General features: G+C 51.2%; 9 protein-coding genes across 9 annotated transcripts; 6 read left to right on the top strand and 3 right to left on the bottom strand.

Moving 5' to 3' along the window:
- Positions 1-1,640: 1,640 nt before the first annotated feature.
- Positions 1,641-2,732, bottom strand: HO173_003530 (uncharacterized protein; the record flags this gene model as incomplete). The annotated part of the gene is made up of 1 exon (XM_037305455.1): positions 1,641-2,732. The coding sequence occupies one exon, from the start codon at positions 2,730-2,732 to the stop codon at positions 1,641-1,643; it is 1,092 nt and encodes a 363-aa protein (XP_037167557.1).
- A 2,122-nt stretch (positions 2,733-4,854) lies between these two features.
- On the top strand, positions 4,855-5,307 carry HO173_003529 (uncharacterized protein; the record flags this gene model as incomplete). Its single annotated transcript, XM_037305454.1, has 1 exon — positions 4,855-5,307. The coding sequence occupies one exon, from the start codon at positions 4,855-4,857 to the stop codon at positions 5,305-5,307; it is 453 nt and encodes a 150-aa protein (XP_037167556.1).
- Positions 5,308-6,216: 909 nt separating this feature from the next.
- Positions 6,217-9,495, top strand: HO173_003528 (uncharacterized protein; the record flags this gene model as incomplete). The annotated part of the gene is made up of 9 exons (XM_037305453.1): positions 6,217-6,398; positions 6,448-6,525; positions 6,580-7,345; positions 7,398-7,462; positions 7,528-7,868; positions 7,966-8,217; positions 8,281-8,543; positions 8,593-8,791; positions 8,849-9,495. 9 exons carry the CDS (start codon positions 6,217-6,219, stop codon positions 9,493-9,495), a joined length of 2,793 nt encoding a protein of 930 aa, XP_037167555.1.
- Positions 9,496-11,939: 2,444 nt separating this feature from the next.
- Positions 11,940-12,739, bottom strand: HO173_003527 (uncharacterized protein; the record flags this gene model as incomplete). The annotated part of the gene is made up of 3 exons (XM_037305452.1): positions 11,940-12,256; positions 12,320-12,623; positions 12,677-12,739. The coding sequence occupies 3 exons, from the start codon at positions 12,737-12,739 to the stop codon at positions 11,940-11,942; spliced, it is 684 nt and encodes a 227-aa protein (XP_037167554.1).
- Positions 12,740-17,541: 4,802 nt separating this feature from the next.
- On the top strand, positions 17,542-18,781 carry HO173_003526 (uncharacterized protein; the record flags this gene model as incomplete). The annotated part of the gene is made up of 2 exons (XM_037305451.1): positions 17,542-18,101; positions 18,184-18,781. 2 exons carry the CDS (start codon positions 17,542-17,544, stop codon positions 18,779-18,781), a joined length of 1,158 nt encoding a protein of 385 aa, XP_037167553.1.
- Positions 18,782-19,153: 372 nt separating this feature from the next.
- Positions 19,154-19,792, bottom strand: HO173_003525 (uncharacterized protein; the record flags this gene model as incomplete). Its single annotated transcript, XM_037305450.1, has 2 exons — positions 19,154-19,446; positions 19,561-19,792. The coding sequence occupies 2 exons, from the start codon at positions 19,790-19,792 to the stop codon at positions 19,154-19,156; spliced, it is 525 nt and encodes a 174-aa protein (XP_037167552.1).
- A 1,533-nt stretch (positions 19,793-21,325) lies between these two features.
- Positions 21,326-22,176, top strand: HO173_003524 (uncharacterized protein; the record flags this gene model as incomplete). Its single annotated transcript, XM_037305449.1, has 2 exons — positions 21,326-21,692; positions 21,749-22,176. 2 exons carry the CDS (start codon positions 21,326-21,328, stop codon positions 22,174-22,176), a joined length of 795 nt encoding a protein of 264 aa, XP_037167551.1.
- Positions 22,177-22,819: 643 nt separating this feature from the next.
- HO173_003523 (uncharacterized protein) lies at positions 22,820-23,155 on the top strand (the record flags this gene model as incomplete). The annotated part of the gene is made up of 1 exon (XM_037305448.1): positions 22,820-23,155. One exon carries the CDS (start codon positions 22,820-22,822, stop codon positions 23,153-23,155), a length of 336 nt encoding a protein of 111 aa, XP_037167550.1.
- Positions 23,156-23,420: 265 nt separating this feature from the next.
- HO173_003522 (uncharacterized protein) lies at positions 23,421-26,930 on the top strand (the record flags this gene model as incomplete). The annotated part of the gene is made up of 3 exons (XM_037305447.1): positions 23,421-24,090; positions 25,526-25,865; positions 25,934-26,930. The coding sequence occupies 3 exons, from the start codon at positions 23,421-23,423 to the stop codon at positions 26,928-26,930; spliced, it is 2,007 nt and encodes a 668-aa protein (XP_037167549.1).
- Positions 26,931-27,813: the final 883 nt, after the last annotated feature.

The raw sequence follows: 27,813 nt of genomic DNA, 5'->3' as shown, positions 1-27,813 counted from the left end.
CTTTGGTTTGCCTCTGATGGTCTCGGACCGTGGCATGTATATGAGCTCATTTATCACTCGATTGAAACGTGTGCATATGCAAAGATGACTCGGCAGCTCCTTTGATGCACACCTTCCCCTGTCTTTCTTGTGCTCTTACCATTCTGCACTTTGCCAGGCGAACGTTCACAGACGGCCTCAGCAGGAAGTGCCAGTGGCTCTCCTGACTAGTTTTGAAATTCATGCGTTGAGAATGGCGAAGTCAAACGTGAACAGCCTTGTGATCACCCTTCAGGATTCAATCAGTCCTGATGATTGCGAGTGCTTCTATTCTGTATCAGATCTACCAGATAATTCGACTTTGAACCCACTAAGACAGATCAGGTCCGTCAGCAGCGTCTCAAACTCTATAAAGCCGACATACTCCTTCGGTTCATTAAAACGTCAGCTAATAGAGCAACGGCCAACGACCCACTGGATGATTCCATCTGAATCTCTTTCGCCGAATTTTTCGCCTCAGACATCCCAATAGCGACCCTCCAATGAAAGAAGAAGAGGATTTGAAGCAGACGAGGAGAGCACGATTGAGCTAGGATGGATAGATGGGCTCGATATCTAAGCAGTCATCTCAGGCAGGGCCTACCATTTCATACCTCGCGGGTCTGAAGTGATGACGGAGAAGGTCTGTATGGACGACGACAAATACCAAACAAAGCGAAACGCCATCTCGTCGGCTACCCGAGACCTCTGATCAATACATCTGAGTAATCTTGTCCCATTGTTTTTCAGCAGTTGTAGAAGTGTTCTCGACAGCATCGAATGCTGCAATGCGTTTATTGTATGCTTGAAAGCAGCTTTGATGTACGATGACACTACCGTCGAGGCTTGAAGGTTCCCGTTGCGTGTGAGAATGATGGGGCTGGTATTTCGATGGTATTGTGTAGGGATTAGACGAGAAGAAGCAGCTTGTCGCTTCATCGGCAGCGCTTTGGGTCGCCTGGAGCAGCAGGCGGAGGTTGTAGCTGTATACGAGATTGGGGTTGCGCCCAGAGTCAATTCAGGTCAGGGGCCTTGGGTTTCAGACGCCGGGTTGGCGGGGAAAGGGTGCTGCCGCTGCTATTCACGAGTGTAGTCATGTCCGGGAAGAACATCGTTGTGCAGGTGCTTGCGACGACCTGGGGAACTTTTGTTGTAAAATTTATCTATAGGGTAGGTTTTCATCACTCCTTGGTGTAATAAGCGTGGAGAAGCCTTCTCCACCGCTTCCATCACTCCCCCCAAATGGTGTCAATTCGACTGCCCGCTCTGCTTCCTTGTCGTTGAGAGCGGAGCTGCTGAGGTGCTATGTACTCGCCATTCAGCTGGTGTCTTCACGCCTATGTCTTACGTCTCCCACTTAGCCCCCAGAGGGATTTCTAGAATGCCGGAACGCTCTTGGGGCAGCCATGGCATCCGAGTTTCTCGATTCGAGGCATGCGGCATACTTAATTCGGGCTCGAGGTCCAGGGGCGGTGTGTGGCGCTTAATTTGCCAGTAGACCAAGAGGATCATGCTAGACTAATCATGGGTGCTGGCTGCTGGCTGCTCGGCCGCGTCTGCTTACGTGACGTTGGATGATAAGGCACATGAAAATGCTACCTAATCATGCCTGGCCAGTCCTCTCAACTGTCCTGAAAGTTAGCACTTGGCGGATCCCGATCCAGCATGTACGCAAACTTCTGCCGATTCCCCTCTTGCAACAGGTACCTCGGCACATCCATGTTATCGTCCACGCGATCAAATACCTCCGTCTCCCTCTCAAAGAGATCTTCCCCTTTCCTGACCCTTTGTAGCAGCCTCTGCGGGTCAAGGATATATGGATCGTTGTACCCTTTGTGCGAGAAGGACTCAATCTTATTCACCAAATGCTTCATCGTCTGCATACACGAACTGCAATGCCATGCCGCGTTGTAGAGCTCCACGTGCGGCTTTCCGGTGCGCAGGTCCTCCGGTTTGATGGTATCTTTGAGGCCGTTGAAGAAGGTTGCTTGGGGATGAGCCCATTGCTCGCCGCGGTGGAGCCATTGGAAGCTGTAGTAATAGAAGTGACTCCGAAGGGTGACTCGAGGTGGGAAGGCGCAGTTGCGAAGTGTGACAAGGGTGCTGGGACGGGGAATCTCGTCGATGTCGCCGATGACGAGGACGTCACCTTGGGTAGGAGCTTGTTCGCCGGACAGGGAGGTGAGGGCTTGGGTGAAGAGGGCGTTGCGAGTGAAGCGTTCGTGCTCCCAGGTATCACCTGCGGGAAGAGATGAGTCGGTGAAGTTCACGATGCGGTGGATGATCTTGGAGTGGAAGGGCTCGAATTTGGAGTAGTTGTTCTCGAAGTGTAGAGGTTTGGGATTTTCCTGGAATGTGGTGTCCGATTCCAGGATGACGAAGTAATCAACTTCCTCCTTTAGATCGTTCAGACGGATCTCTAACCAATCGAGCTCGGTATTGATGAGGAAGAGATCGTAGACCTTTCGGCGTTGAGCCCGGGTTTCGTAGATGTCTAAACGGCGTCTTTGGCAGAAAGTTGAGGCATCTTGGAGTGAGAGGAAACCGAGACTCGGGTCGGCTTCGATCAATGCCGTGTATGGTCCCTTGTAAGGGACATTGCTTTTGTCCTCGTGATACCAGTAGGAGTCGCGTGCTACGTAGGATAGGGCGTAGAGGAGGATCAGAGCCGCAAGCAGTCCGAGGATTTGGCGCTTTAGCATGGAGAGCCTCATTGATCACATCGTACTTGCGACTTTTTCGGAGAGAGAGCCTCTTGGGGGCTGCTGAGGAGGTCGGCAAGAGGGATGTGTCTCGTGATGCGTTCAAACAATCACCAAATGTTAAACGATAAAGTACTTTAATGTTTCAAATTTCAGATCTGCGCTATTTTTAGGTATCAAACGCGGCTGCCGCTTTTAGGGTGACTAGCATGATTCAGCCTAGGAGCCTGGGAGTGCTCCATCCCCGTATTCTTTAATTCTTCAATCTCATCGTACCTACATCATGCTGATCAGCAGAATGCCACGTCCTGTTGTAGACCTTGCTTTCTATGTGCTAACAGCAAGAAAGATTTTGAGAGGCTCCCAACTTGAAAAAGCACCGGCTCGGACCAGAGTTAGCTGGCTCCCTGAACGCAAGTATCTAGTAAGCTGGAGCATTTTCTCTACCACGCAAATGCTGAGATAGCCACGTCTCTATAGGTACATGTATGGTGATAGAGCACCGAGTTCAAAATCAGGCTTCCAAATCCCACTTATGACATCGGTTGAAATGAAAGCCTTGGTCAACTACGGACCTCTCCGATCCAGGGAGACAGCCCCAATGATCGTATAATTGGGAATTCAAGATATGGTAGCAGTACGAGAATGGAGTTCTTGGGGTTATTGATCGAATGCTGGTGGTTTTGCTAAACCGAAGTGACCCTCATGTGAATATGTCGGTAACCTTTTTTCGCTCAAAGCATCGGTACATGATTGGCGGATAAAAAACTTCCGCTCCCATCCCTGGTGTACACGACATCGCAGACACAACAATTTTACTGCCTTTTCATCTGGATTAGGAAGGACCAGCATCTCGAAGGAAGGACACATCTCTCTGAATCTTGGGAGTTGTAGGGTGGGGAAAGATTGGGAGTATATTCGGTGGTGGGAGTATGGGGAGAAGGAAGAGGTGATGAATCCGCCGGGCGGGAGACTTGATGGGAGATGGGAGGATGGTGGAGAAATAGAAGGAACCAATGCGGTACGGTCCAGAGGTAGAAGGATGACTGGTCTATGTAAGACTGGTGAGTGGCCCAGATACTACTCGTAGCCAAGGGGCCCATTAATCATGCTGGCTAGGCAGCCCCACTCAACTGGTGGCGTATCGTTACTCGAAGAAACCGCATCCAGGCGTACACTTCGATATAGACCGCCTTTCTAATATTGACTTCTGGTGTGTTGAGTAGGTCATTGAAATGGGTCGGATAGAGACAAAGCACCGACTTCGGCGGGCGATGTTTCATCAACAATTTTCATCCCTGTCCTTCGCACAGCTTCAGCCACGCTAATATCTCGGACTACCTTACGAGTCTACGAAATCAACATGGCACATCTTGCCGCCAATTGGAGCTTGTTTTATGGAAAATTGATGGCGACGGGCGGGGATCACTCGGTAAAGCTCAGGGCCCATTCTTGGTATACCTCGAATTACAGCCCTACTATCATCTCTTTACTCTATACGAGTAAAGTCGCGATAGGGCCGTTCAATGGCAGGTCATAGACTTTGCTCTTCACGAGGTTATTTACCGTTTACGCAAGAGGCGTTCGCGATGCCTAGATATAAGGGGCCTCGTGTCTCAATTCTTGTCTCATTCCACCCGAGTTCATCAAGAATTTAAGCGTTACTGTCTCTTTGCGTATATCATTGGTTGCATTCGCTTTCCATGGCCAAGTCACGCTTCCTGAGCTTCTAACCTGCCAGTATGTTGTCGGAAAGGGAAAGTATCGCCATCGCCGAACTCGCAGTCTACATACCCTCCATCGCTCTCGCCATCGGCATCATTTTCAGGCATGGCTTCTCCAAAGGCAGACCGTGAATCTACCTCATCCTTTTCTGCGGGCTGCGCATAGCAAGCGCAATCTTGGAGATCCTCAGCGCCAAGAATCCGGCAAATCGTGACGACGCTACCTGGACCGCCATCCTTGGCTCTATTGGACTCAGTCCTTTATTTCTGGTCGCTTCAGGTCTGCTGAGAAGGGTGTACGTCTACCTTGCTTGAGTTTGGCCATCGAGCTAACATCATGCGACAGCAATGACTTCATCGCCCGTGGCACTTCCCGTACTCGTCTTCTTGAGATGTTTCACATACCGATCATGCTTGCTCTGATCCTCTCTATCGTTGGCGGCACTCGGATCTCGTCGTCCGACACATCCAAACACAACTCCGAAGAAACATTCGAAAAGGCCGGTGCCATCATATTCCTGATCTCTTATGTTGTTATTGTGGCATTCGCCATGCTCGCCATGGCCGAGTCGCGCGACCTCCCACGGGGCGAGAAGTGCATCTTATACGCGGTCCTTGTCTCGCTTCCTTTCCTTGCCGTCCGCCTTCTCTACAGTCTTCTCGCAGACTTTGAAGATAACAACACGTTCTATACCGTCGGTGGGAACGCAATAGTCCAGCTATGTATGGCTATCATCGAAGAACTCCTCGTCACCCTTTTCTTCCTCGTTGCGGATCTCGTGGCCCCTGCGCTGGACAGTTTGGTCAATGGAGCTGGTGGTATTCCCATGAACAGCTACAGTGTTGGAAAAGGCGTTGCGTAAGGCACTTCAGTAGCTCCTAATGGCGACTAGGGGTGAGTCGCGCTCATGTGAAGACTATGAAAGTGCTGCCGAGTTGACGGTCTGCTCTGAGACGCAGGTCGTGCAAGGATGAGTTGGAAGAAGGCCGGATGTCGGAATGGCCGCGTTTGCAGAATCTTGCACCTGTCCAAGATCAAAGCTTTGACGATCCGAGCATTCGGCCGATGCATGCGAACAACGCCTATGTGCTTGATCGGAGTGCAACTCGAGAAACCACCAGACTGACGGAAAGCAGCAAATCTGCGCACGTTCATGTTCAACGTGCTGTGAGCAGGGCTCATCCATTCGCAAAAGATGAAAAAGCGTGACGCACCGGCGGCGGTATCCATTGCTCAAATGCCATTTTGGTCTCATACATGCGGTCTTGCTGCCATTTGGTGCACGACAAGTGAATATATTCCCGTGATTACGAATCTTACCTACTTCTTTTCAGTACCACGTCAAAATGCGCTCCTTTCCTTGTGGGATTTTCTTGTCCACAGTCTAATGCAAAGCTCCACATGCAACTGGAGTTCCCAGTTACTCCAAACTCGAAGGCTTGCATATGGACCGGGCCCTCATCCGAATAAGCCCGAACAGGCTAAAATGCTAAGTATCTAGGCTGCGGGCTGACGTCTTACCCCACAAAATACAATAAAATCAATGTCATCTTATTGCGGGGTTGCCGCATGGGCATGGATTCCTCACCACCAAAAGAAAAAGTTGACATCCAGCTTCCTTTATAAGTTAAATGCTCACCTGTGCCTAGCTTTGGCCGAGTTGATTTTACATCATGCGCAACGTGCGGGAGGGTCCGAGTGCGCCCTGCGGTATTGTCTATAAGATGGCAAGGCAGCCTTTCCCCACTGTTCTCTGTCTAGAGCTTTCAAAATGGCCATTCCTAACCTTTTTGCCGCCTTGTTCTTTGTGGTCGGCATTTTATCGCAAAAGATTATCGACTTGAGCGGAAGCGATTGGACATTGGAAAACTTGCCCCTGAATATCAGTGTGCCTGGATCGGTGCCTTCACAAGCGCATTTGGACCTTTACGCTGCTCAGGTCATCGGTGATCCGTACGCTAAGCTAAACCGATTCATGTCGCTAGAGCTGACTGGCAGAAAGATACTACGGCTTGAACGACTTTAATTTGCGTTGGATAGCCAATAGTAATTGGACATATAGCGCTTTGCTGTCGGGATTGTGAGTAACAAGCACGCTCAGACGGTGGAAGAAGCTGGCATTAATCCCGAATAGACGTACGGCTAGCAGTACACAGACATGGCTTCTCTTCAACGGCCTGGATACCTTCACCAGTATCGAATTCTGCGGGCAGCCCGTAGCCTCCACCAACAACCAGTTCCGCCAATACTATTTCGACGTCTCAACCTTGCTGAGTAATTGTACTTCACCGATTCTCAGCATCAACTTCGGCAGCGCTCCGATGATAGCCGATCAAATCGCTGCCGAGCCAGGCCAGGAGACGTGGCCATACGGTGTTGAAATCATCTACGAATTCCCAAACAGGCAGTTCATCCGCAAGGAGCAATCGGATTTCGGATGGGATTGGGGACCTGCTTTTGCTCCGGCTGGCATTTGGCAGCCGGCATATGTCATACAGCTCTCTTCCTCGCCCAATGCATCCTCGGATATCTATGTCAGGAATTCTGATTACGATATCGCTCGTGTGGGTCAAATGAACAACATTCCTCCGGATCAAAGCGCACCTTGGCTTTTGAATGCAAGTCTAGACGTTTTGGGCAATTTGCCTCAGGGTGCTGCACTTAACTATGTTATTGCCAATTCGATCACGAACCAGACTGTGTCTTCGGGTACTTTGAACAATGTGACCAGCTCCAATAGCACCATCACAGGTACTGCCGTGCTTGATCCTTCACTATACGAATTATGGTGGCCTCGTGGACTGGGTCCTCAAAATCTCTACAATCTCACTGTCAGTATTGTCGACAGCAGTAACAACACATTGGCGTCGATCAACAGGCGTACAGGTTTCCGTACCATCGTAAGTCCTTCCGGAAAGGCGACCAAAGAAGAGTCATTCTAACGGCGGCAAGGTTCTCAATATGCAAGTAATTTCGGACGAGCAGATAGCGCAGGGTATCGCTCCCGGAAACAATTGGTGAGGATACCACATTTTTGTTCTAGTTGGATCGCTTAGGAACTACTCACTTAGCAACTACTCAGGCATTTCGAAATCAACGGCCACGAATTCTACGCCAAAGGCTCGAACTTGATCCCTCCAGATGCCTTCTGGCCACGAGTGACTTCCACGAAAATACAGCAACTATTCGATTCTGTGACAGCTGCTAATCAGAACATGCTACGCGTTTGGGCAAGCGGAGCTTATACGCCAGATTTTATCTATGATATGGCTGATCAGGAAGGTATCTTGATGTGGTCGGAGTTTGAATTTGGTGATGCGCTGTATCCGGTCGATCAGGAGTTCATTGACAATGTCATCGAGGAAGCGACGTACAATGTGAGAAGAGCGAATCATCATCCATCGCTGGCATTGTGGGCTGGAGGTAAGCAACCAAGGCTGCCCCCCCCGTATGCTCCACGTTCTTCATGGTCGTAGCATTGCAACCAGTCTGACATGCACTGCGCTGACCTTGTAATCAGGCAATGAGTTGGAGTCGCTGGAGCTAAGTACTGTGAACAATACCGCTCCTGACCAATACGACACCTACTTGGCACAGTACGAGCGACTCTTTTTAGACACACTTCTGCCGATAGTATATGCAAACTCCAAGAGCATTAGCTATATTCCCAGCAGTACCACTAATGGCTACCTCGAATTGAACTTTTCCTTGCCCGAGCCGATGATCGAACGATATAACAACAAGACTCCTGGATCAGTGTATGGAGACACAGGTCAGTAACCGTCATCTTGTTTTGCTCTTGTCACGAAAAATCAGCTGAACCGACGTCCTTTAGATTACTACAATTATGACTCTTCCATCGCATTCAACTACTCTTCATACCCAGTCGGCAGGTTCGCAAACGAGTTCGGCTACCATTCTATGCCCTCTCTACAGACTTGGCAGCAAGCAGTGTCGCCGGCAGATCTTCACTTTAACTCCACAACAATTGTGCTTCGGAACCACCATAATCCGCCCGGTGGCTTGAACACAAGCAATTTCGCAAATAGTTCGGAGGGAATGGGCCAAATGACTATTGCAGCACAGAGATGGTATCCAGTAAGACCTTGATGCTGCACTCAAGTAGTCCTCGGTTAATGGTCCTCAGGTTCCAAATAAGACCGACAGCGTTGCAAACTTCTCTGCTTGGTGCCACACAACTCAGATCTTTCAGGCCGACTTCTACAAGTCCGAAATCCAATTCTACAGGCGCGGCAGTGGGTTTCCGAACCGGCAGCTAGGGTCCCTTTATTGGCAACTGGAGGATATCTGGCAGGCACCCTCATGGGCTGGCATCGAGTATGATGGTAAGTCGCCCGCGAATTCATCCTCTGGAATCTGAACTGATCTGATCACGGCGCCAGGCCGATGGAAAGTCCTCCACTACACAGCCAAGGACATCTACCAACCCGTCATCATCTCCCCCTTCTACAACACCACAACCGGCGACTTGGAAATCTACGTCACCTCCGATCTGTGGTCCCCCACAACCGGCATCGCTACCTTCGAATGGTACCGCTGGGACGGCACACCCATCACGAACATCAGCACACCATCGACCAATTTCACCGTCGGCGCACTCAACACCACGCGCGTGCTCAAGACTACCCTCGACAACTCGACCCTCGACTTCAACAACGCCCTCCTTTACATGAACGTCACGGCCACTGGCCGCCTTCCGAATACAGACACCACAACGACGATCTTCACCCATGAGAACTTCTTCCACCCTTCCTCGCTCGCGCATGCCGAATTGGTCGATCCGGGCCTTGTATCATCATACGATAACACGACAGAGCGCTTCACGCTCGAGGCTACGACGGGCATCGCGGCGTGGACGTGGCTGGATTACCCCGCGGGGGCACTGCTCAATTTCGAGAAGAATGGCTTTTGGCTCCTGCCCGGGCGGAAGAGGGAGGTGGGGTACGCGTTGAAGAGCGATGGGACGGGGGGTCAGTGGGTGGCTGCGGTTACGGTGGAGAGTTTGTGGAACAACACGTTGGCTTATTAGATGGAATGGTTGGGGCGGGTGGGTTGGATGGGACTGAGATGAGTTGTGTGGGGGGTTGCTGAAGCGTCGGGATTACTAGTCATGGTACGGAACGGCCGTCGAGGTCCCGGCTTCCTGAATACACGGGTTGCACCACAGCGCGCGGCAACTTTTCCGTAGAATCGATCACAAGTCCTACTCGCTCCGTATCCCAACCCGAGTCCGAATCACCCGCTCGAACATCACCTCGCCTCTAATCCCATCCTTCCGCCCCAAAAAGCTTTCCCCAACCCAATCGCCATTCCGAACACCCCCCCTCCTCACCGTCCCTCTCGACGTCACAACCCTGTCCGAGATCTATAGTTTGCTTATCTGCATCTTGTCCACCTACTCGCAAATGGTTGGTTGGTTGGTTGGTTGAATGAATGGATGGATGGATGAGTCTGCACGCGACATCTATAACAAGCGTGTCGTCGTCCCCGAAACACAAACACACACACAAAACTCGCGTGACTCGGCCCAAGAGTGCGGAAGTCGGTCCTCGGTTCACGGGCTCGTCCGTGGACTTTTGGCGCCGATGCCTTCGGAGAGAGAGAGAGAGCGTTCACGTCTTCCAACACAGCCGCCTGGCTTCCTCGATGCCGGATCCGTCGCGCGTGAGACGTGTCCCGATTTCGGTCTTCGGCTTCGTACGTTGCGGTCGCGGATTTTTCCCGGCGATGGTCTCGGTGGTTGATCGGGGGGGTTTTTTTTCCTTCGGGGTGGCTGGGTGTGGCCGGGATTGAATGAATGATTGCTTTGCTTTGCTAGGTGGGCCTTTCGGTCCGTGGCGCGGCGGCATTTTCGTCGATGCCGACGGGTCCTGTGCTTGAGTCGCGCGCTCCCTGAGCGGCTAGGGAGACGGGTTTTTCGGGGTCCGAAGCCCGCTTCCTACAACTGTTGCATGGAGCGCCGTTCAGCGTGCTCGCCGGGCGAGGGGATCGATTCTTGGATGCCGTTCCGACGTGCCCGTTGAGGGTGGAGCGCTTAGGGCCGGGTGATGTCACGGGATCGTGAAAGTGTTTCGTTGGACGGGTTGGGATCTTCGTAGGAGGTTTCGCGTGAGAGACGGAGCTGGGGATTGGGTTCGACGGGGGTCGTGAGGCGGTTCTTATGTGATGTGTAAGATGGACTGGAGTCGAGTGGGGCTGAAGTCGTTCGTCTCTGTAGTGACGATGGGAAATCCTGGTGGATCGGTTTGGGTGTTGTGTTCGTAAGCGTGCATTAGCGTGCTATGGCTCGGTCGACAGACGGCCGGGAAAGGGGCTGTCGAGGTATGTATTCTAGAGTCGTGGCAGCTGATCCAATCCGAAAGCCTCGGCCTCGCGCCCATGACGGTGCGAAGATGCGAGGAAACGCGGAAGCGGATGGCGCCACGTCTTGAGGATAGGTGACATGCTTGAAGGTTTAGCAGGCTGTCAATCAATCAATCAATCCATGCATGCAAGTGGACTAGAGCCGTAGTTAGTCGATGGATCTTCAGAATGAGAGTTCCCCTTCCGCCAAAAGGTTTGATCGCGCGGTGGAGGACGTGCGGCAGGCTCGTTTCTTTTTATACATCGTTGATGCGTGATGAGGATTTGAGAAGTCGGATCGTGGCGGTGGCTTGTTATGGGGGTATGGCGACGTGGGGAGAGGAAGGGTCATTGGGGGAGGGATTTTCGATGACGAGTGAGGAGTTGGCGAGGAGGTATAGGGGTGTTGTTGGGGCTTTTGGGAGGGTGAGGTTTTGGGGAGGAGGTGGGGTACTTGAGGGGGCATCCGGGGTAGATTTGAGTCTTGGAGATGTGGTAGCGACGGATCTGATCGGTGAGGATCATCTGCTGAAGAATGACCAACGGTCAACAAAGTAATTCTTTCTGTGCAATGCAGAGAAATGATGAGACGGGTCTTGAGTTCGAAAGATAAAAGAGACATTGTCCTCGCAGGCGTAGGTACGAGTTCTGCTGCGTTGAGTACAGATATTCCAGTGTCCTAGCAAGATGGGTTCTCGTTGTATTGGCACAATGAATGAAAAAACTTGAGGTTTTGCAATGCGATAGTTATTTAAAAGGCAAACGGAACACACGCCAAAGTCCTGACCCGCTGACTGTAAGGTTGTAATGTTTGGGTAGATAGTGCCATTACTATCTTCCTTGTAGCTTCAATTGCTGTTCACTGACGATGAGTTGCAAGTGGGGAATTTGAAGCCCGGCTTTGGGGGGACTTGTACCCTAAAACCCACCTAACTTTAGGGACCAGCCTCCGAAGCCGGGTGATCGACGCCTGAAAGGTCCCCTGGTCCCTATAATCCTTACACCTGAACCAAGAACCCTGCCAGAACATGGGATAGACCTTCCTCTGTGTGCATATATACATGTTGCACTCCGATAGTCTTTGGCCAGGCGCTATGAGACATAACAGCCTGACCGTCACACATACCATCATTAGGTAGCAGTACAAGTAGGAGAGGTGGTCGTAATCGTAGGCATGACAGTATAACCACATGGGTCATTTCCCGCCATGATCGGATACAGAGGAGCCTCATTGTTGCAATAGCACCAGCCAGGATCGTACTGATCAGGGCAAGCGTCGGGATCAGCACCATGGTAGCAGGAGGCGCTCGGTGCCGGAGGCGATGCGGATGTTGGACAAGGTGTTGTAGAAGGTTGATGCGTTCCATCCCCCTTCGAGTTCCACGGATTCTGGAACTGGCCCCCCCAGTCCACTGCTTCGTCACAAGATGCATCGCCAATTTGGTTCCCTGACGCCCTGGGATTAGCAAGCCGACTAGCGGACTGGACGTTGGGCTTCTGGTTTCACTTGCCAAAGGCATCGTATAGATAACCATCACTGTTGTAGTAGACATCGCCGTAGTCTTCGGGAAACGGAAATACACCTTTGCATGTGGGCTCTCCAGTGGCCATTTGCTTGCTGTATTTGAAACCGTCGAAAATCGTGACGGTATCGCAGTCTTTACAATCGTATGGATTGAGGGCTTCTGGAGCGCCGTCGTCGCTGGTGCCGCATGCGCTTGCGAGGCTGATGCCGCAGATGGGGATGGCAGCGGGGAAGCCGCCGACCATGTTTTTGGGATCGTACAGGTCGATGCAGTGGCCGTCTTCGATGTGCTGGTGGGCTGTTTAGCGGTGACTTTGATTGGAAGGAAGAAAGCGATACGTACTATGTACACTGCTGCGCCTATGTTCGCGAACAAGAGGACAAGGTAGGATATGGCGAAATCCATGATGGCAATTTACTGTTATTCGTGCTCGGGCTGACGAAGTCTTTTGTCAAGCAAAAGCTCCACTCAGGCGGGGGCCCGCAGTATTTTGTATACGAACATACCCTCTCTCTATATGCCTGGCATGCCGTCACTGGGACGCAGGTGGGGTCAAGTCTGTGTGCCTGGGGAAAGCCCAGCGTTGGAGGTGAGGGTTAAACATGAAGCTATCCGAGTAGTCTCCATCTCTAATGGTTCATGTACTAGTACAGCATACGAACTTACGAAGGATAGGGTCAAAGGTAGCGAGGCTCGGTCGAAGTCATCTCCATGGTGAGGTACGGTAAGAGCGAAAGAGACCAATCTGTAACATAGATGGACTGTTGAGGAGATTCTCAACCTCCTATAGAGAAAGACGTGTTGGCTTGGCGGAGTCGTAAACTCGATAGAACGCCTCGGACAAAGCCAAGCCTTACTAAGTAAGGAAAGGTTGACTTCAAAAAAAAAGGGGGCAGGTCTGCCGAGTGTGCAACTCCCCCAGCTCACCTACTCATAGGAAGCAGCAGCTCCAAGTTTCTTTGCCCACCAGTCCACAACGCAGCTGATGTTTACTAGGGCAGAGTTGGACTGTTCATGAAAGATCAAGGGCTAGCAATACTTGTAACAGCATGCCGGTATGGTCTGACGTTGCAAAAGCCGTGTGAACAGCCAGTCAGCCACACGGTCGGCATCCAATACAGCGCAGCATCACCTTCCTCATGCTACAACCAGTTGGAATAGCATGGGCCTAGCACCCACAGGGCTAGATTCTATCAGCAATACAATCCTACATCGCTTCCTCGCCCTCACTCCCTTCAAGATGTGTAGATATTTCCGCCCACAGCGGGGCACCGTCCTCTTCATCTCTCGCAAGCATCAAGGCCGGATACTTTCCCGATGTCATCGAGGCACATACGTCACAATCCATCGCCCAGCACATGTCGAACACGATTCCGAACGTCTATTGTGCACCCAGGCGTAAAGAGTTGACCTACATCGTGATGGAGACGCTAGAGGGGGAAACGGTGGACCATCGGTGGAAGCTGCGTACGAAAGACTCAAGAGCCCAAACATTGGACCAGCTGAAGGACATGATGCTGGAATGCGAAGTACCCCTCCTCCGCGAAGTAAGGGAGTCGCCAGTGTGTACGGTGGGACCATGAATGCCGGCTCTCTAGGCCAGCTACTGGGATTCGCTTTGGAATATCCAAAGATATCTCGAAATGTCATCTGTTGCTCAGAGCAGGTTGCGAGAAGCACAATCATCCTGACGCCCGTCAGCCCATCGTCATGCCCGAGCAAGTTGCATGGCCTATTTGTGCTACGCACATGGAGATGATATCGTTGGCATAGTCGAGTGGGAAACAGCAGGATGGTTTCCGTCGTACTAGGAATACACAACGGCGAGGAACGTCAAATCTCTTCTGGCGAGAATAAGTAGATGGCTTTCTAGAGCCACAACCCAAGGCATTGGCTATGGGAAAGCTCCGTGAAATATGCTTTGGAGAATTAGGTGCGTAAATGACCCGCAGATGTTCTACTCATGGGCAATGATTCGCTTAAATATACGCACAATATGTGCGAGACGTGGGAACTCCGAAAATCAGCTCCCGAGCTCAAGCAAGTCAAACGTCGCCACCGTCAAGTCAGAAAGGGTTCTTTCCACCGAAGCAATAGTGGGCCTTCTCATTCTACCTACACCGTCTTGGCGTAAGGGTCGGCTGAGTGGATAGTGTCAGCGCTTAGCATAGCACAACATTAGTCTAGGTCCTCGGCCAGCGAGGACATTCGACCCTGATATCCTCATGAATCATCGAGAAAGCCTCGAAACTCTTGAGCGTCTGCACTACTACGTGGTGACTTAGGCTGAGCATCAAGCCGCGAGCAGGTCGTGCTGTGTGAGCTTTTTGTAAAGTAGTCCATGTCTCAGCTTCAATACCATTCATCAGCCATCAGCGGCGAGGACAATCTCAATGCGTTCAATTTTGAGGTCCCCAGCCGCAAATCTCGGCAGGAGTATGCCACTAGAAAATGGTACTCCTCAGTCATTGGGATACTCGTCTGCTATGTGCATCCAATACGAAATCTTGCGACTCGAGCACATCTGCCCACTCAACAGTTCAACAGCTTTACCATCCACCAATGGAACGGTCTCACGCACTTTCCGATTTTCCGTCGGCCCCTGCCTTAACCCACGTCGCGGTGCAGTGGGTTCTCGTTTGCTTGGCAAAATCATCAAAACCCCCTAGTCTTCGCAAAGACATAATTTTCGAGAATGAAATTTCAGAACAGGATATTTGGTTGTAAAGTCTTCAATCAACTCACGAATAACGATTGCGCCATTGAACAGTTCTTCGTAACTTCATTCGTTGTTGAGTTGTGTGATGTTGTTTCAAGAAGGGATTTTGGTAGCCCAATCTTGTACCCCTGCGGCGAGAACCCTGTCAGGATAAGTGATACTTTTCTTGAAAAAGAAGGTGGGAGCTGAAGAGGTTAAAATGTTGCCTTTTTAGCCTCTAAAGATGCTTCCTCAACCAGGCTGAATGTAACACATTTCCAGATCTCTTTGATGCCAGAATCCGCCGTTGGAACCGTCAAAGCAAGACCGAAAGCGTGTTACTCATCAGGGTCTTGTGCATACTTCGACTGACTGCTGAGGGCCCGGTGGATTCGAACGCATCACCAAGTAGTGCTTTGCTCTCACCCAGCCATTTTTGTGCTGCACCCTGAGATCTGGTCTTTGAGCACGACGAGTGGCGCTGCGATCTTGCGGCCGGACTAAATTTCGACCACCAGATCTGGCGTGTCAGAGTGGTCAGAGTCGAGGCCGTCCAAGCAGTGAGCAGTGTTTGGACCAAGACCTTGGCATCATACAAAAAGGATCTTCCTCGGAAGGACCTTATTGTCGTGGAAGGAATCACCTCGCCAACAGATATCGCCAATCACATTAAGGATTTAGAGGCCAAAACACATACCGGCAGAAATGGTGGGTTTGCAGACTGTTTCCATGCCATCGCTAGCCTTCTCACCCAGACCAGCAACGTGATCGACGTCGTGATATCCAGCAATGTCGAAGCTTCTCTTATCTAGGGCAGCTTGAAACTTCTGCTCACGATCGTGCATCAGTCAGCGGAAGAATATGTAAAGATCTGTCAAAGTGTTCTTGCAGTCAGCGATTCCTGTCCAATTGTTGATTTAGTAGCCGAAACGTTCAACAACTCCGAACTCATATGTAGCCACGTTGTGGCTTTTTATAAATCCGTTCTCAAATTCTGGAGCAATGCTTTGAAGTTCTACAAGAGAAGAAAAGTGTTCAACATTTTCCGTGTATGGCATGATTTTGAGTCAGAATTTGGGGATCTTGATCGCGATATGAAGCGGCACGGGAGAGCTATTGAAAAATCAGCGGCTACAGTCCACATGAACGAGTCCAGAATTTCTAGACGTGAGCAGACGGCTGTCAACCGTGAGTTTATGGAGGCCAAACGGTCTGCCGTGACGTCGTGGGTCCTCCTTTGTGGTCATGGGCCCGAGTGGCGAGAGTCATTTTGAGGGCGGAAAGTGATTGGGGTTTCCTCCATATCATTTTCTTGGCTTGGGTCTTGCGGAACAATGAATTAAGCCGACGTGGATAATTGCACAGAGACCGCCACAGAGATATCGTAAATTGGCTTGCTCCTTTCAATCACGAAGCAAGCTACTTTGCGGACGACCTCCGGTGGTCGTACGACTCACGCCATCCTGGCACTTGCGCGCGTAGATCCTTGATAGACCAGAGTTCGAAGCGTGGATGAACTCGGGTCTGAACGACGCTGCCGCACGGATGCTGTGGTTGACCAGAATTCCGGGAGCGGGGAAGACTGTACTTTCGTCCTTCGTGATCAACAGGTGCTCTGAGGTCTCTTGCAAGAAGCCTTCGGCACCGATCCTTTACTTCTTCTTCAAAACAGCGACAAAAACTCGGTCCTTGCAGTCACACGTTCGCTTCTTTATCAGCTTTGTTCATTGTTCCCCGCCAGTCTGTCTGCAGATATCGTTTCGCCGAGGAACAGTAGCGGAGAAAGATCCCATGTCAAGAGCTAAGCTAATTTGACCATTGTCCTGGACGCGTCGGATGAGTGTGATGAAGTGGATATACTCCTTGGACGTATGATACCTTTGTTGCAGTGCTGCCGCGCTAATATATTGGTCATCAGCCGGACAGAGGAGAACATTACTCTCGCCCTGGAGGAGTACCATAGTATCATCATTGGCCACAAAGCTATCGAAGCCGATATTCACTCCTATATCACGGCAGAGTTCGAAAGAAGTCCGAGATTTTGAGGCAAATCGATTCAAGAGAGAATGATCAGTGCTCTCTCATCAAGACGCGGTGGAATGTTTCTATGGGCATACTTAATGATCAAAGAGTTGAGACAATTTGGGACTGTGAGACAGGTGGATGATGCTTTGAGTAGTTTCCTGGGGGACTCGAGAAGATGCATGAAAGGATCATCACACGCCTAGACGCTACTCTAGGTAGTGCTCATCGACAGCTGGCGACTAAGATCCTGACGTGGATAGTATGCGCTGTCAGACCTCTGCGGCTGGTGGAGCTCTAAGAGATCCTAAGTTTTGAGATCCGAGAAGGCAGGACAGCTGGTCAACCGCCAGTCAACAATGATGATCTTTTGTGCTCAGAGAAAGACATCGAACTAGTTTGTGGGGCGTTGGTGCTAAGCAGAAACGGTACTCTACAACTGATTCATCTGTCGAAAAAGGAGATTCTGATGAAAAGACCGTCCCAAATGCTTTCTGATGACTCGCGTCTCGTCTTCTACGTGGACGCACCAGGGGAGAACCCTCACATGGCTCTACTTTGTAAGTCCTCCTTAAGCACCCATCTGGATGGTATTGAACCCCTAACAAGACCCAACTTGGGGGCTGTATCGAGACTACAGATTACCAAAGATAGCTATGATTTGACAGACTTTGTCAAGAGGTCGCCATTCATCGACTACGCAAGTATCTCATGGCAGGCGCACTTGATAGACGGCAAAATCAGCCTCGAGTTCGAAAACATTATGCGTCGACTGCAGAAGTTGCTGACGTATGATTTGACGATTCTCTGTCGCGCTGCTGGAAGAATTGAAGAAGTAGCGATAGCTGGCCTCGAGGACTTGGTAATCGATGTCGTTTGGGCGGCTTTTCACCCCAGGCTACCTTTGCTCGTGTTGACGTGCATCACGTGCCGAAAGAGTGATGTAGGAGCCATTGCAAAGGCTGGAAAAGTGATAGAGATTGACCTAGAAGCGCTCAAATCTGTTCAGATTATCTTCCCGAAGCGCGGCCTTTTCATATCTAAAGAGTAAGTGTCCAAGGTGTTTCAAATCCCGTACGGGCACGTGCCGGCTGACATACGACCACGGAGAGGACTTTATGTCTACAAGGGCACAATTATCCCCTTGCGGTTCGTTCTGTTTCCTAATCAATGGCTTCCAGGGTGTTTCAATCCTGGATAGCATCTTCTTGGCGAAAAAGCAAGCAAAGATGCATGCACCCGCGGTATGCGGCTATGGAACATCTTACAACGGACGCTTCTACGAAGTAGGTTGGCTTGGTAGGACCACGATGGTGAACCTGTACCAAGCAATCGAGCGGCCAAATAAACGCGGTCTTCGTGATTCAATCAACATGCATCGACTGCCGAAGCACATAATTGCTGTTGCAATCACCGCATTTCCAATCCACGTCGCCCTTGCGACAGTCCATTTACAAGCGGGCGAAACTGGGGATGACCTGGTCCGTCTTTATTTGTATCTGCCGTATCTGTTACAAAAAGGACCCCCCGTGATCAAGAATCTTCGCGTGACCCTGAATCAGTTCCGGACCAAGTTGGAGAAAGCTGCAAGAGCTGCAGATGCAGATATAAATGAGCTCTTTCACGAGAGACTTGGTGAGACATCCGAGGCAGAGAGCAGCGGTATGGATTCCGAAGGGGCCGCAGTCTTTGCCGATGAAGATGAAAGTGGGTGGTTTGGGCTCTAATGTAGAAGGCCGCGGCGGAACTGAGTTGGAAGAGTCCGCAATTGCTGCAGATGAAGGTGAAAGGGGCGTGCGCACTTTGATTTAGATACAGTGTAGGGCATTAGGGCTGGAAACTAGATTTTGATAACGTTTCAGAGCAGAGGCGATAGTAATTTGGAAAGAGAGCTTGTAGACGTAGTCTGAGCTTTTCTTGCTGCGACAACACACTATACACTTTATCGACGACACTTCCTAATTCTTAAAATACCCCCGCCAGCAGGTGGAAACATTCTCCCGCTAACCGTGACGATCTTTCCACTATCCTACAAGAACATCCTCCCCTTCCCACACTCACCATCGACATCCGCTCCATTGCTCCAACCCCCCCCCCCCCTAAACGGTGCACAGGACGAACGCGCCCAGCTTCCCCGTGTTCGTCAACATGGTCGGGTCGTGCGTGATCATGCCGCAGTACGTGACCGAGTCGGCGCTGGCCGGCGCGAAGATGACCCGGTCCGGCTCCCTGGCGTTGTTGGGCCCCGTGGGCATTTTGGTGTTCTTGCTCGGCACCCACGGGTTGGCGCCGTAGCGGAGCACGGGGTACTCCCAGAGACTGGTGACGCCGGCGCAGTTGGGGAAGGTGAGGCTTTCGTAGTTGTTGTAGATGTGGGGGTAGGCGCTTGAGCCTGGATTGGGGGAGAAGGGGTTGGGTTAGTGGGGGGTTTGTGTTTAGGGGGTTTGGGTTTGGGGGAATGGGGGCATGGAATGGAATGAATGGGTTGGATGGGAGGGACTCTTACCCATTTGTGTGGGAGGACTGGTCGTTGCCCATGCAGTGCCTTGGTTTATGGCAGCGAGGATGGCGCTTTCCGCGACGCCGTAGCCGAGGCAGGTCACGGTTCCTTGAGGCGGTGTGATTGGGACTACTCGCTTGTCGAGGGCGGGGCTCGTGTCGACGGGGACGGGTATGGCGGAGGAGAAGACGCTGGGTGCCAGGCATAGGGTGAGGCCTGCGGCGATGAAGAACTGCATTCCGAAGACTGTGATTGTGTTGGGGGAAATGGTTGGGTGGATGTGTTTCTTGGAGTGTGGATGGAGGCGGTTTGGGTAGGGTAGATGTGAGATGTGAGATGCTCTGGTTTGATGGATGAGATTGGATGGATGTGATGGGATAGATTAGAGTCCGGAAGAGAGCGCGTTATATATCGTTCAGATCTCTCGGTGGCTCGAATGATCTTGAGGTGCTGATGTCCTGCAACATCTTCAAAAGTTACAAGGCGCAGCGATACGTCATGAGGATTCATATTCGTCTCGCAACAAATCATTAGAAACTAATCATCGATCCTGCAACGTACAACACAACATAGACACGTGGAAGTTGGTGAAGCTATGAGCATCATGTCGGAAGATATTACCATGTGGAAAGACGCAGCAAAAGCAAACAAACAACCCTGAGACAGTTGGTCACAATACCCGGATCTCCAACTTCACAACGATTATGACGAAGTACACCTCCCTGATATAAGTGTACGGCAGAATTGGTGGCGGGGGAATGATGAACCAACAACTCGGTTTCAGGACACCGAAGGAAGGTTGCCATATGCTTGGACCCTGACCATGTGCGGCCACACTCGGAGGATGAATCTTGACCGAGAAGGACGGCTCGTTTTCACTCAACGTCGATCAGATCTGGCACAGGTTTGACTGCTGAAGGTAGATTTGTAGTGACATAAGCGTCTGAGCCTTCGATGTACTAATACTCGCAAGTGGGTGCACGACGATGGAATGCTGTTGTTGATTGCAATACGCTCACGCTGCAGCGAATTCGGCACTTACCCGGGCCCCCTAATATGGTCACACCTTCTTGGAAGGCGAGGTTCCGCCACCGGCTTCGTATCACCCAGTTTAGAGGGAGTATTTTCATCATTCCATTTTTGTGTGTAAAGCAAAGAAGAAGAGGGGACTATTTCGGGCCCAAGCCGGTGGGTGCTCATTTGCCGCGCGGGAGGGCTTAGTCGGCGCACAGCGGTCTTGGCGATGTGGTTAATTGCTTGGCATAACAATATCAATTTCCATTCCAATTCGTTTCAAGTCTCGAGGTTATGTAGCCGTAGGATTCGCAGATATTGTTGGTTGGTCTTGATGGTTTTTGTTTGGAGTGCGATGGTGGGGACAGTTGGTCGATCGATTCAAAACTAGAGGATTGTCGATGGCGCAGCCCCGGGAATAATCCAGCCCCCAGTACAACAGTAGTGCCCCCGCCTGCTGTACATAGTGGATCTACCGAGGTACGATTGAGTGGCTTTGCTGTTGTTGCTGTAGAGAGCTGGGATTGGTTGTTGCGTCTACTGGGGGGAGTGAATGCAGATCAAATCTGCCCCGTACTGATGCCTGCCTTTGCACAGCCCCACTTTGGATTTCGCTTCCATTCCTCAACTTGGTCACTTCACTTCCCTACTTTCACAAAACCGCTGTTCATACTAACTGCCACCCCAGAATATTTCACAATCATCTTCCTCCATCACACACGCATTCTTTCCACCCGCTGCTCAATCGTCTCCAGCTATGTCTCCTACAGCCTATGATACCTGGCTAGTCGGTCTCAGAGAAGATAATGAGAGCATGCCCAGCATTGACGAACAACAAGCTTTCCTAGATTTTCTCAATCAAAAAACAACAGCAGAGGAAGCCGCATTGGCTTATACACATGGGGTGACCAACGCGAAGTACCAAGACCCAGATAGCCTGTGGCTCTTGCTCTGGCAAGCGGCCCAAGAATGGCCGGAAACTCACCAATGTCTTGTCGAATTGCTTAAAGCCATCTCGCATCTGCCGCCTATCACACGGGAAGGCAAAGTTGGCGAGAACCCCGAATTGGATTATTGGAGCGGACTGCCAGAATTCGAGTTTGGGCTGAGAGAGTATTGGGATGGTAAGGAAATTTTTGACACCAACCCTTTAAAAAAACGCATCTAAATTCTCTCTTAGGACAAGCAACTCGCGTCATCTACAATGCGGAACCCGACATACACTCTGGTTTCATCAATCTCACCTCGTTCAACGCCCGCCTTTTCCGCGACGAGGTCTTTCAGCTGGAGACCTGGGCCATAATGACACTGAGCATTGCTCTCGAGAAGGATTACGAAAGCCAATCGCATCTGCTTGACACATTCATCCCGGCAGCTGCTCAGTATATCCTGCAAACCGGCCCGGCTGTGTATAAATGCGACAAGGAAATCATCTTTGCTGGTCCGTTATTAGAAAAGGCAAGAGAGAAGGGCCCAGTTGAGCGATGGGGGTTCTGGAAGGAGAGGTTTGCGTCAGTGCAGAATCGAGAGCATCTGAAGGACAGCACTCGAGCTATGGGGAAGGAGGTGGCAGATCGTATGCAGAAGATTGAAAAGGACTCTCATTAGTTTCAATTGTCTATCGCACCGTTGGTACCGCTCTAGAATATGCCACTGCTTGTGTACTAGCTTGCTCTACTATGATTGTTGCACTCCTGCTCTGATCCAAACAACACTACACAAATTCTGCTGAGGCTCTGGTACGGACCATCTGAGTGTGTAATCGAATCAAAGAAGTCCGGCGTCTCCTAAAGCCGCATTCAATGAGATATGGCTTGGCTCTGATGACCAAGCGTAGTAAACTCCGGAAACGAATTCTAAGTGCCAGAATTCTCAGGAGCCAGAAGAACCAACTCACACAGTAACATGATGATCAAGCTGTTCGACATGCTTGGATATGATACAGTAGCGTGTGTGTGTGTGCGATTCCTGCTCGGAGGAAGGCTAAATGCCACGCTTAATCCTTCAGGAGGGAAGCCCCCACTCGGCATTACGACCATATTCGATTACGTACCACGTGGACTGAGCGTTTGTATGACGTATGATGACCCTTAGTTGAACATCTCCAAAATGAGCCCGGATCCTGAATGTTTCTGTTGTGCAATGTTGGCGGCAGTGATCTGAGGTGCGAAACTCGACACAGGGAGCTTACTGTTGTGTCCAACACTACTTGGACCTCGAACCCTGATCAAGGGTCTGAATGACATCAGTGATGTCAAGAAGGATCAGAGTAGAGATGGCCAAGAGAGAGAAGCAGACACACAGCACATACGTGAAACCCGTGGTTGGTCGACAGGCTTTCGAATCGCCAACGAACACTGCCCAGTTACACTTCAGCTACTGGGGCAAACGCAATTTTCTCACACGAATGATGCAATGTGGATTGATTTGCGGTCTGCGAAACACCCTCTTGTGCCGGGTTGTGGCGTACGAGGGTTGGTCGCTGGTCCTGAATGTCGTTACAACGAACTCACAACAACGAAGGGAAAAAGTCAGCTCCTTTTTGCAAGTTTCAGAGAAAAATGTGAACCGGCAGTGTCACAGTTGAATCCTACAATCGCTCGTGATAGACACAGCCAGCATCTTCAACAATCAAGACGTCATGGTTGTGCTCAAGGGTGCAGACAAAAGATATAAAAGAAGCCCGTCGAACCTCAGTTCAACAGACATAAACACATTCCACAGACTCACACTACAAGACGAACTATCTCACCGGAGCCATCAGATTCAAGGACCTCTATTTCAGCCGTTATTCATCTCAATAATTCATCTTTCAATCTCGTTTGATCATCAGAACATCACCCACGACAATCATGCATTCCTCGATCCTCACCATTCTTGCTGCTGGCAGCCTCTACCTGACCTCATCTTCAGCTGCACCCACCACCTCCCCACCGCCTGGCATCGGCGCAACCGTAAACCAACTCGACTCCAACGGCATGCTCCATTGGACTCCCGCAGCAAATGGCGGACGCACTACCACCATCGCCGCCGGACTCATCTCTCACGCCCATCAGCAACTGGCGGCCGGCAGCTCTCGAAAGCTGAAAGCCCGTGACGGCCCCAGCGCAGATGTCGGCGGCTGGACCACCCTCGGTCAGATCCAGGATTACGCCGCCTCGTACGCCTGCGAACAAGGCGGTGATTATGGCGTCAGCACGACCATCGCGACCCACATCACCGACGCCTGTACCGCTCTCCTGGCAACATTACCCGGCGCTCCCATTGCGGAAACCGCATGGCAAGTATACCAGTCGGCCGCTGGTGCGGGTGGCTCCGGTGGCTCCGTTGGCACTGTTTTCCGCTACTTTACGAACACGGCGAGCGCGCCTGCGCTCACGCAGACTATCTGTACCACCGCTTTCACGGACTTGACGAGTACTGCTTGTCAAGGAAAAGGGGATCATGGTGCGGATACGCGAGGTGGTGAGATTAAGATTGGTACTGGGAATGACTATCTCATGGTTGGTTTCGATCCGAACAGTGCTTAAGCTGTGGTGGACGTTTGACTTGAAAGCCTCATAGATTGCAGTGTTGAGGGAGATTGGACAAAAGGGGTTGTGGATGATGGCGCACTGTCTTATGTACGATGTATTTGTACGAGAAGAGCTGGTCGCGCTGGCTTTCGCGATCTGACTCCCTTTAACATGAGCTCAGAAGATAGACTGTACAATAGAAGTTTCGAGTTCGTTACGTTTCATGAGTCCCTGCCCATATTCACTGTCTTACCACTTGAAAGAACCAGGCACATGTGCGTCTCGTCTTTTGTTCACCCAGGCCGAATGATACCTACAGACCTGTAAACATGCCGCAATGCTTCATCCATCTACCTGAATGACGTATGTGCATGTATCCCAGAGCACAGTCGTATTCGCCCAAGTCAAGCTCTCTGCCAAACGTTGCGTCGCAGCAGCAGAGCAGACGGTGTGGTTCACGCCTCTAAAACGCAACTCCACTAAAGATAGGCGCCGTGACGCTAACGTTTGCGGGCTTGGTAGAAAGCACAACCTTACCACAGCCACAACTTTTGAAACAGCTGAGATATTTCACCAGAACAAATGCTCCGTCAAGAGACAGTCAATGCAGCAACTAAAACATGTAGAAAACACAATCCCATGCCGCAAAACGTGTCTCTTGGACTGAACGAGCTTTGTGTTTTGCACTTGCCAACACAAAGGGTTTTTCGTGGCGCTTGCCATGATGGTTGCCGCCCGCCAGGCCAGAAGGATTCTTTGGGGGTACAACCGCGGAATCCTTTCGATCCATCTTTGGATTTCCTGTTTCAAAGTTTCCAGCTGTGGGAGAGGCGAAGCTTTCAACCTCTGTGTTGCATCCAATCTGTTAGCTGTCCCCACCCGGTGGGCGAAGGAAGGCAACATCTTTCTTGTTCCATCTATAGTCCTGCAGTGTTATTTGCTCCTCTACATGCTCGTACCATAGTGGGTGCACCTTTCCGGTGGCAGAGAAGGTTGGTTGTTACCCCACTCACTTGGTGCCACGGTCTTTGCGCGTCAAAGGAGCCTTTACAAAGCCTTTTCCTCCGTCTATGAAGTCATCGACTTCCTATTCGAACCCTCATGGGGGTTCGGGCGATCAAATCCGATCGAACATCTTAGATGTAGGTTACAGATCCTGAACCACCAACACTCTCAGGCTGAGCCTTGTCGCCGGTGAACCTGCTGCGTCTCACAGTTGAAGTTGTTCTGTTGCTTCAGAAATGACGATCTTTTCGGCGCAGTCTTTCTCAGCGTGTAGTCTTGTCAATATGTTTCCTGTTACAGCCTTTCGCGAGGCTGATCTCCTTCAAAGTCTTCAGGGAATTTATAACGTTCTTCCCCGTTCTCTTTTTTTAACGTTGCCCATCTTGATTTCCTGGTATCGTTCCCTCAATGCCATTAGTTGAGTAATTCATTACAAGAAAATCCCATCGTCTTTTCATACTGGCACGTCATGAACAGTCTACGGGCGGCCAAAATGTTTTTCGTCAACAGAACACCAGATGAACGACAACGTCTGGGCTCTAGTGGCTATGGCGACAAAGGGGAAGGAAATTACCCTTCAGATATTAGCGAGACATCTGGAGACAGCCTCGAAGCAGGCTTCGTCAAACCAGGAAAAGTTAAGAAGCCTGGCTTGGGTAGAAGATTCACGGAATATGCTCGCGGACGGAAGACCTTTTTTGTCGACTGGAGCTCCGCTCAGCCTCGAAGCGTCTGGGCTATCATAACATTGGCGGTCCTAGGGACTGTCGTCATCCTGTACGTTCATCCTCCTGCTCTTTTTTCATTAGCGACTCGTAAAGGAAAGGATGGCTAAAACCCGACAGTGTCCTAACTGCTCTATTGATATATTTCAATATCCATCTGCGAAGACAGATCCCCCGCAACGACATACAAAGGATTGTCGCTTCATGGGGAGCGCCGGGCTCTCCGACGCAAGCAGAAGCCCATTACCCCACGGACTTCAGCCGAGACATCACTCCAATCCCTTGCCATTCACACAATGACTACTGGCGCAAAGTGCCTCTATATGACGCGCTCGCGGCTGGATGTACGGGCGTAGAGGCCGATGTCTGGCTCACTGACGACGATCTCCTCGTTGGTCATTCAGCTGGCTCCCTAACATCCGCACGCTCTTTAACATCTCTCTACATCAATCCTTTAATATCAATCCTGGCCCATCAGAACCCGCCTCTCACATTCCAAAATACCACCACGGCTATCCCTGAATCCAACTCAACCACCAGCAGCGCTTCTATCAACGGAGTCTTCGAAACCAATCCAGCAACTTCGCTCACCCTGCTCATCGACGTCAAAACAAACGGCACAGCCACCCTACCAGTCGTGCTCCAGCAGCTCGAACCCCTCCGATCCCGGGGTTACCTAACATACTTCAACGGCACCGCCGTCATCCCCGGCCCCATCACCGTCGTCGGCTCCGGCAACACCCCGTTCGACCTGCTCACCTCCAACACCACCTACCGCGACGTCTTCTTCGACGCGCCGCTGGACCAGCTCTGGGGCGAAACCGCCCCCGCCAACGCCTCGCTCTACACCTCGGACAACTCCTACTACGCGAGCGTGGACTTTGCGGCCGCGGTCGGGAAGCCGTGGCACGGCAGTTTGGAGCCGCAGCAGGTGGATACGATCTTGGGGCAGGCGGGCGCGGCGGCGGCGAGGGGCTTGAAGGCGCGGTATTGGAACACGCCGGCTTGGCCGGTGGGCGTGAGGGATCATGTTTGGGACGTGCTGGAGAAGGAGGGCGTGGGGATGCTGAATGTGGATGATTTGGAGAGTGCCAGTCGGCGGAATTGGGGGGGTTGAAGGGCGGACTTGAGCATCTGGCCTAGTGGCTGCGTCTGGTGGTGAAAGCCTGGTGGAGGCGGGGACGCTGCCGGTGCTGGGGAGAAGGCTAGGGCGAATATGGCCGGCGAAGAGATGTGGGAGATAGGCCTTGGATTCCAGTACGCCTATATAGGTTCTTGAAGACCGCACCGATAACGATTGTACTGAACAATGTTGTTAAGCCTCTCATATTTTATTACGTTTGCTCGATACCTTCAATCCCCGTCTGCTTCAGCGCCGTGGGCTAACACGCACTCAATCTCGCGTGGTAATCGACCCACAGCGCCCATCGCGCCTGATTCCTCCACTGCCTCATCATCCATCCGTCCATCCATCCATCGTCAAAATTCAGGTCAGGCAGAACAAGTGGTCTGTAGATTGCATGAATCATTTCATCCCAGAACTCTCCTGGGGCATGTCTTTGACCCCATACAACTCTGGTGATATAGCTGACACGCGCAGGAGTCGTAGCTGAACCGTGGCCGAGAACCATATCCTGACATCCATATCCATCACCACCTGCTCAAATCCATCTCAGTTCCTCCGGAAAGCACCCTTTGTACGCCGTCGAAGATACGACTCGGTACTAACCTCACCCTACCGCAACTTCTACCTTCAAACCCTCGTCCTTGATTCCATTCATGTCTGTCGTACGTACGTAGCGTACCTTGAAACCTGGGTCTTCGATGTCACTGTGGCACTATCGAACCGCGCTCCCGTCCTGGCGGATCAGTCGTGGACGCGCGCGGAATCGGTAAAGGGCTGTCAACGCTGTCGACCATGCCACTGAGGAAGTTGTGTTGTTCAACATCCCTTGTCCATTTCATTCCCTGGCTCTTACGGACCGCTAGTGCTGGATTTT

The sequence above is a fragment of the Letharia columbiana genome, assembly GCF_014066305.1.
Source record: "Letharia columbiana isolate WasteWater2 chromosome Unknown Sc0000009_s0, whole genome shotgun sequence".
Classification (NCBI taxonomy): domain Eukaryota; kingdom Fungi; phylum Ascomycota; class Lecanoromycetes; order Lecanorales; family Parmeliaceae; genus Letharia; species Letharia columbiana.
The sequence above is the reverse complement of the archived record's forward strand: the minus strand, read 5'-3'. Positions and strand labels throughout refer to the sequence as shown.